General features: G+C 42.9%; 1 protein-coding gene across 1 annotated transcript in view; it reads right to left on the reverse strand.

The window, feature by feature from the left end:
• ANKRD13C (ankyrin repeat domain 13C) overlaps window positions 1-529 on the reverse strand; it is a gene marked incomplete in the record, with an annotated part of 26,902 nt that extends 26,373 nt beyond the window's left edge. Inside the window, 1 exon segment of the mRNA XM_072419465.1 lies at window positions 170-529. Coding sequence (XP_072275566.1) covers window positions 170-431 — 262 coding nt within the window.
• Between the last annotated feature and the right edge of the window lie 8,387 nt (window positions 530-8,916).

Here is an 8,916-nt window from a genome sequence, read left to right on the forward strand (position 1 = left end):
CACACACTGCTCCCCTCACATTTCCCCCCTACATTCACACACTGCTCCCCTCACATTTCCCCCCTACATTCACACACTGCTCCCCTCACATTTCCTAGTGATTACCCCTCCCCCCCAGTACCCCTCCATTCCCTCACCTGCTCCCCCTCCAGGCCCCGCCCCCACCTACCATGGATGTCCTTCTGACCGATGCTGTGGCTGCGGATGAGGGAGGACAGGCGGCGGATGTCTCCGCGGAACACACACTCATGTACGGGGAAGCAGGCGCTGCTGAGAGCCGGGTTAGACGGGATGAGTCGATGGTTGGAGAAGCTTTTAGCATTTTTGATCCTCTCGCCTTCTCCTCCGGCCTCCTCCTCAGGCTCCAGCAGCTCGTCCTCCTTGCACGGCTTGTGGTCCCGGCGCAGGGGACGGAGCTTCTCCCCGGTCATTGGAGCGGCTTACACCCGGGGCATCACTTCCCCTCCTCACTAGAATAGCGGCGGACCTCCCGCGGCCATCTTACGGCGCAGATCTCGCGAGATTTCACCTCAGAAGGGGGGTGGGCACTACGGCACTGTGACAGGAGGGCTCGCGCGCGTAGGGTGACGTCAACTGAGAATAGAACTAAGCGCAAACCGGAAGCTTGTGATTGGTCAATTCAATGAAGTATACAACAGTGATAGGCGGGGCTTGCTGTCCAATCCATTCCAAGGTTCAATTGTGGGAGGGGCGGGGCTTGTTGGCTAATATATTACGAGCAACAGTGTGTAAGGCGGGGCTTGCTGTCCAATCAATTCCAAGCTTCAATTGTAGGAAGGGAGGGGCTTGTTGTCTAATCCATTCCAAGCGTCAACCGTTTGGAGGGCGGGGCTTGCTTTCAATCCATTCTAAGCATCAACAGTGGCTTGTGGCTTGTTGCCCCAAATTTTCCCAGCATCAGTCGTGTGGGGGCATGGCTAACTTCTTAAAGGGGAACCACATTTTTAAAATTTCATTATTTACCAACTTTATGCAATGCAGGGATCTTCGCACACTTTATTGAAAGAACTTACCTGCTTCTGTTCTGTAGATCTTGTAGATTAGCAATATCTGAAGCTTGCTGAAATATTTTTATATGACATTTAATGTATACCAAACTTTATTGTTATCTCAAGAGGGGTGATGGGTGTGTAGAGAAATGTTTGGGAGGCTTTACAGCTGTCCGAATTGCTTCTACGGTAGTAAAAAAAGAAACAAACTCCAGGCTGCTACATCAATTAAGAGTTTATTTGAATGCAGGTGATTTTCTGCATTCTTCACTCTGGTGCTACATAAAAGGGGAGTGGGGAAGGAGCTTGGTCAGCACAGACAGTATTTAGACAGCAATAGCCCCCAGTATGTGTCAGAGATAGCAATAATCCCCAGTATGTGTCAGGAACAGCAATACCCCCCACAAGTGTCAGGGACAGCAATACCCCCCAGTATGTGTCAGTGATAGCAATAGCCCCCAGTATTTGTCAGGGACAGCAATAACCCCCAGCAAGTGTCAGGGACAACAATAACCCTAAGTATGTGTCAGGGACAGCAATGATAACCCCCAGTATGTGTCAGGTACAGTAATGATAACCCCTAGTATGTGTCAGGTACAGTAATGATAACCCCTAGTAAGTGTCAGGGGCAGCAGTAACTCCCAGTATGTGTCAGGGACAGTAATGCTACCTCAAGCAATAACCCCCAGTGTCAGGGTAACAATTACTTCCAGTAAGTTTCAGTGTCTGGGCCAGTAATTATATTCCACAACAATAACCCCAGTAAGTGGCCGGCTATGATAACCCCCAGAAATTTCGCCCAGTGTCAGGGACAGCAATAACCCCCATCAGTAATCCCCAGTAAGTGTCAGTTCCAGTAAAAATAATCCAACCCCCTAGTGACCATTGGACCTGAATATATTACTCTGCTCTTCTGCTCCCTGGATAATTCTTCCCTGATTTGTATTTATGTATTCCCTCCTTCTTGTGCCACATTCCTTCTCTCTCTTGTTGGAATTCAGACTAATTCTCAGGGATGTCACCTGTCCCCAGTAAATGACGAGGATGCATCTTGCTGCTGGATAGGCTAATGTGTGAATGACATCAATTTCTAGTAATTGGATCAGCTGCATTCTCAGTGATGTCATAATTCCAGCGAAAACATGGGCTCCATCTTGCTGAAGTCACTGACCTCCAGAATTAGATTGTATTCCCTGGACTCCCAGCACCACTCATTAATGATGTGCTCCATTATGCCTTTTTTAAAAGGGGACATTGAGAATAATATTAGGCATTTGTGTATTTTTCCTGTTCCAAGGCTTGGATCCTCTGCAGTGACAAAAGTAAAGAAAAAAAAAGTCAAATCAAATGACAGCCACGGTCCAAAAAGAATAATTAAAAGGAGCTTAGCATGGAGGACGATACAAGAGAGAGCAACACTGCCATCTCCGAATGCCATTACAAAATTGTGAGTGACAATGACCTTTATTCTTTATTTTTTTTTCACATTCATTTCACATCAAATGAATGATTCCAGTTGGTGCAGCCAGTTGTCTAATATTTAATTACTTAAGCCCAACCATTCTCCAAATCTCCACAGCCGAGCCACTCTGGGCCTGATTTATTAAAGCTCTCCAAGGCTGGAGAGGATACACTTTCATCAGTGAAGCTGATCCAGGAAACCTGGAATAGATATGGTCCAGGATTCAAAACATTTGCTAGCAAATAGCAACGTAAGTCAAATGTAAAAGACAGGTGGAGTGTCCTATTACTGATATTAAGGCTAGTAACTAAAGCAAAATACCAAAACAGGCTGTGATCACAACAGGTAGCATTCAGGCGGGGTCACGCACCAGAAAAGGCGGTGTTCAGGTAAAGCTGTTACATGAGCAGGGTTGGGTAATTGATGACTGAACAGGCAAGTCATGGAAACCAGAGCTTGTAGTCAAAACGAAAAAAGCAATCACAAACTAAAATACAAAAGCACAGGATAAGAGAAGAAATAACCTTTTCCTTTTAGGAACCACCTCAAAGCCATCAGTAGAATTAAAGATTGTGTTTTGGGCTTGAGCTGCATTCTGAATTTTGTCCAGTAGATGGCAGGAGAACATTCTTAGCAGTGTGCACCTGTTCTGGAAAAACTAGAAACAGAAGAATGGCAGAAAGGTAAAGTTGTCCACTAACTCCACTGTTTGTCTTTAATTTTTTTTATTCTTCTTTGACTTTGTGTCTGAGTATAAATTCACATATGTCTGAAACATGTAAATTCACTTACAGTTTCCTGGCTCACTACCTCTACTTCTGGAAGTTTTGGTTAGGAAAACACTTGTAAACTTTTATTCTGCTAGCTTGAGGTCTTGTTCCTATGTTCTTGATCTTAGATTCATATTGAAAATATTGACCTTTCAAACCTCATTCACACTGTGTGTTTATTTAAAGCGAGCCTCGGCCTTACGATCCATTTTGCACAGTTGTACATGGTTTCACTGCACACAGTAGGTTTATCACAGTGTGCATTAGATGACACAGCAACTCACACAGAGCCTGCCTTGTTTACTGACATTGTCATCATAATCTAGCTATTTTCTCCCATGCCATGCTGTTCCTGGCCTAACCTTTTCTTTTCCAGAATTCAATTCTTTTAATCATGAAAGCTTAGCATCATATTTGAGCATTAAGAAGTGCTTCCTGTTTTCAGAAGCTATGTACAGCATCATGCCTTCCCCTCCCATCGGTCATGATTTGCCTGCGTTGCATAGGATAGTAAATAAAACATAATGTCTTTCCCCTCCCACTGGCCATGATCTCACGTCACCTTCTGAACATATTAGTTTCCTGCAGTCTTTGCTGATATGTTTTACCATTTTTGTTGTGTACTTCTGGACTCATTCTTATCTATATTTTTTTTTAAAAAGGAAATGGCCACAGTATTCTATAGGAGGTCTATATATAGGTCTATATAGGGGAATCTGACCTTCCTTCCTCCTGCTTCTGATCCCATTTAGTTAAGTACCCCACAATTCTATCTAAATGTGAATTAGGACCTCATTCTTCTTTCGAATGACAGATCTAGTGAATCATCCCACAATTCTATCTATATAGAGAAATTAGAGACCACCATATTCCTTGTGCACGGTCTTATCATCTCTCGTCTAGACTACTGTAACATCCTCCTCTCTGGTACTCCAACTCTCTCCTCTACAATCTATTATGAATGCTGCAGCCAGATTCATCCATCCTTCCCATCACTCCTCTTCTGCCGTCTCTCTGTGTAGTTCTCTTCATTGGCTTCCATTTCACCTTAGAATCAAATTCAAGCTCCTGTGCTTTGCCTTCAAATCCCTCCCTCCCCTAGCCGCTCTCTCCGCTCCTCCAATGACCTACCAATGACTTCCTCACGCATAACCCCATCAAATGCATGGCTCCAAGGCTTTTCTAGAGCTGCCCCAACTCTCTGGAATGGTCCTCCTTGTCCTATTCCACTTTCTCCTACTTTCTGCTCAAAACCCAATTTTTCAAACTTGCCTACCCGTCTTCTTCTGTCTTTTGAAACCCTCACTACTTCCCACCACCACATATCTCCCCTCCTATTGTGTGATACTTCCCTCACCTCCTAGAATGTAAGCTCTTCTGGGCAGGGCCCTCTCCTCCTCCTGTGTCTGTATCTGTCCGTCATATGCAACCCCTATTTATTGTACAGCGCTGCATACTATGTTGGCACTATGTAAATCCTGTTCCTAATTCCACAATTCTATCCATATAGGGGAATTAGGAACTCCTTCTTCTTCTAGTGACACCTGTGGTGAGGCATCCCATAGTTCTATCTTTATAGGGCAATCCGGACAGCCTTCCTCTTGATAGTGACCCCCAGTTTTACCAATATAGGTGAATTAGGACCTATTTCCTTTTGCTGTTTATCCCTCTAGTGACACACAATTATATCTATTTAAGGAAATCAGGAAACCATTATTCCTGCTGGTGACCCCTCTACTTTAGTAATACACCCACTAATTCTGTCTATATAGGGAGAATCTGGAGCTGCTTGAGATACTTCTAGTGATTCACCCCACAATTCTATTCATATAGAGCAGGCGTTCCCAACCTCCGTCTGACAGCTGGGCCACGAGAGCACAGACAGAAGGGGTGGTCCGTGGCTCTGGCAGGGCGCACCGGCCAGGGCCACAGACCATGTCTTCCGGAGACATCACTGGCTCAGGGCGGTGGGTGTCTTTGGACACACCCCTGCCCAATCCCTCATCGCAGGTCTGCGGGTTCTGGCATCATGAGGTCACTATGGGGGAAGTTTTTTTCCCTTTAAACGGCACACAGCCCTCCGCGCATGCACTGTCCAGAGTCAGTACAGCTCCAAAAGGTTGGTGACCCCTGATATTGGGGACTCTGCTGGTGATCCAGCTAGTGAATCACCCCACAGTTTTTTATTTCTACCGAAATCATCAAACCTTTGGTGAAATTACTTATTGAAAATATTAGGGAAAACAGGACCTAGTACCTACAGAGACTTTGGGGAATTCTTCTAGTCACTGGTCTTTGACTGTTCCAAATGGACCCCCTTTACAACCACTCTCTGATATTTTAATTTTAGCCACTTATGTATCCACTGAACCATCCAAGGACTAAGCCTAAGTGTGTACAACCTCTTATATGGGATCATTATGTTGGACTGTATTTTATGCTATGCTGGACGCAGAACTGGCACTGGCATCAGATACCATATGTGGATGCTAGTTTATGTACAAAATATTGTTGCAAACTTCTGTTGGAAGCTGCAGTGTACTTAACAGTGTCATTTGTGACAAAATAATAAGTACACATAACCCACTTTGCTGCAAAGCCAGGCATCATCTATTCAGGTATTTTACATTTCAGGACAATACCTCATTTCTTGTTTTCCCTTGTGATATTCTGAACTCATGCCACAACCAAATTCCTCACTTGTTTTGCTGAGCTTGTTTGCAGTCTGGGTACATCAGTGTGCCAAGGCTAAGTAGAATTGACACTTCAGGCCTGAGAACAAGGACCCAAGGTTGTGTTTATGGCAGAATCTGTGCAGTGATGCCTTGCACATTATTTCCAAGACACGGAACATGAGAAGATGCTGTGACAGAACAGGAATGCCTCAATGTATTACCGCTTCTGGCGTCTCATGAGTCAGAATGAGAGGTCCTCGTTATAAATCTCAGTGTCATCAACATATTATCCACAAATAAAACAGAACTGTTGTAATAACTAATTATTCAAGCATCACCACCTCCTAATGACATGACCAGCTGTTGCAAAATCTCCATTCTGATTTTTTCTATGATTCTCCATACTTCATGTGTCTAAGACAGGAAAGAGTTACAACTAGCCCCAAAAGGGTTAAAGTGGGCATGAAAAAAATGACATCAGACAATTTGAAGAATTGTGTCAAAGGGCCACATTATGTCTGGGATCCACACCTACTTAATTTCAGGGCAGAAAGATTAAAGGATCCATTGTAGTTTACAATGGTATGTCTCAGAGAATGGAGCTTTAAAACTTTTCTTGATTTGATTCATATTGTACAGCAAATAGACAGCAATGGGTGAATAGAAATATTACCAATGAATGGTTAGGCTGCATTCTCTGCAATATCACACACCCTAAGTGAATGGATAGACTCTCTCTCTGTGATGTCACTGGTCTCTAGTGAATGGATAGGCTGCAGTCTCTGTGATGTCACTGGTCTCTAGTGAATGGATAGGGTGAATTCACAGTGATGTCACTGGTCTCTAGTGAATGGATAGACTGCTTTCTCAGTGATGTCACCAGTCTGTAGTGAATTGACAGGCTGCAGTCTCTGTGATGTCACTGGTCTCTAGTGAATGGATAGGGTGAATTCACAGTGATGTCACTGGTCTCTAGTGAATGGATAGACTGCTTTCTCAGTGATGTCACCAGTCTGTAGTGAATTGACAGGCTGCAGTCTTTGTGATGTCACTGGTCTCTAGTGAATGGATAGATTGCATTCTCAGTGATGTCACTGGACTCTAGTGAATGAATAGGCTGCATTTTCTGTGATGTCACCAGTCTCTAGTGAATGGATAGGCTGCAGTCTCTGTGATGTCACTGGATTCTAGTGAATGAATAGGCTGCATTTTCTGTGATGTCACCAGTCTCTAGTGATTGGATAGGCTGAATTCTCAGTGATGCCATTGGGCACCAGTGAAAAGATGGACTTTGGTCTTAGTAAAGTCACTGGTCTCCAGTGAATGGATAGGCTGCAGTCTTTAATGTCACTAGTAAACCATACCTACAATGTTTGGACATCTAAAGGGACAGCGAGAAGGGAAAATATGAGTAGCTGAAGAAAAAAGTGGCTACAGAACCTTGAATATTGACAGTGGTATAATAGACATGGTTAAGACTACTAGACTACTGCACTTACTATATATTTATTGCCAGAGATGAACTTTGTGCTCTTCTCAGGTTAAAGCCTATCATGTGTACAGCAGTCCTCCCACCATAGCAAAGCACTAAATGACAATCTGAGGATGACCACATTCATTTCCTATGGTGGAGGATGCAGCAGAGTGCCTCCTGCTCATTCTTCTTCTCTCCATAAAACTGAACAGCACTGGGTTTACAGCACTCCCTCATTCTAATGTCACTGGAAATGATCTTTTGTGATCATTTCCAGGGACACTAGAATGAATGTGATGTACACATAGAAATGTAACGTGTGTGACTCTCAGTATACACTGCACACATTTTCTGCAGTTTTTGAACTCACAAAATATTTTGTAATTTTTGTGTCACAAGTGAGTATTACCAACACAAGTACTTTTTTAGGTGCAAAATATAATTTTTAAAAACCCTATTTAATTTGCTTTTCCTACTGAATAATCCGCATTAGGATATTTCTTAGCAACCAGCAACAATTGAGAATATAACACTCTCATCAGAAGTATGTAATATAAAGCTCAGCAGTAAAGGTTATTGTAAACTAGTGCTCCTTACATTACTGGTCTGTGGAAGAAGAAAATGTCAAGAATTGACTTAGCAATAGGAAGTAGGGAGTCTCTGGTCTATAAAAGGGGTTAGTATGCATTATGGGGAGTTTTATTCATAATTTTCTCTTTATAGTTTTTTTTTTTTTCATTTGTTCGCTGTAGAGAAACAAATGGGAGAATTAAAGTTTAATACTGCTTGGCTGAGGTTTATGTATATTCATCAGCAAATTCAACTGTAATTAATGGAACTTATGGGAAATAATGAATTGATTCTTCAGCCCTCAAATGAATGGTGTGGGACTGCAAAAGCATTTCACCAGGAATTGTTCAACAAATAGATTAGAGCTGTAAAATCCACTAATAGTTGGAAGGAGACAGAAAAACATTACAATAATCAAAGGACAGAGTAAGTGTATATGGCAAATCCATGTGCCACAACTTTGCCACATTGGATGGAAATGGAGAAGTTTTTGAAATATATGGTCAATGAAGCAGCGCATGAGGAATAGTGAGAAGGATTGATCGGTCAAGAAGCAGCATTTATAATAAAATAGGTCAAAGCCTAGTTAAGAAATGATCACAAAGAAGATGATGATGGGATAGTGTACCAGAAGTTTGGTGATATCTGGGGACAGCAATTGGCAAAATGTTGCCAAAGTGCAAGGGGGAAGATCTTAAGATTTTCTAGATGTAGGAGTTAGGAAAAGTGCAGAATCAAATGAGAATTTCCTGTGTGGGTTTGGGAAGATAACTGCTTTTTTATATATAAGTCTGGTCCATAGTCCACCCAGAGTCCTTCCTTGAACTCCGCAAACACCTCTATGACTGCTGTGACATGCATTCTGTGTGAGCAGCTGTACAGGACACACCATTCCAATATAGAAACACTAAATGTTCCTCCATGAAATTAAATTCACTTCATTACTGGGGACCCA

Source organism: Pyxicephalus adspersus, chromosome 8, assembly GCF_032062135.1.
Source record: "Pyxicephalus adspersus chromosome 8, UCB_Pads_2.0, whole genome shotgun sequence".
Lineage (NCBI taxonomy): Eukaryota > Metazoa > Chordata > Amphibia > Anura > Pyxicephalidae > Pyxicephalus > Pyxicephalus adspersus.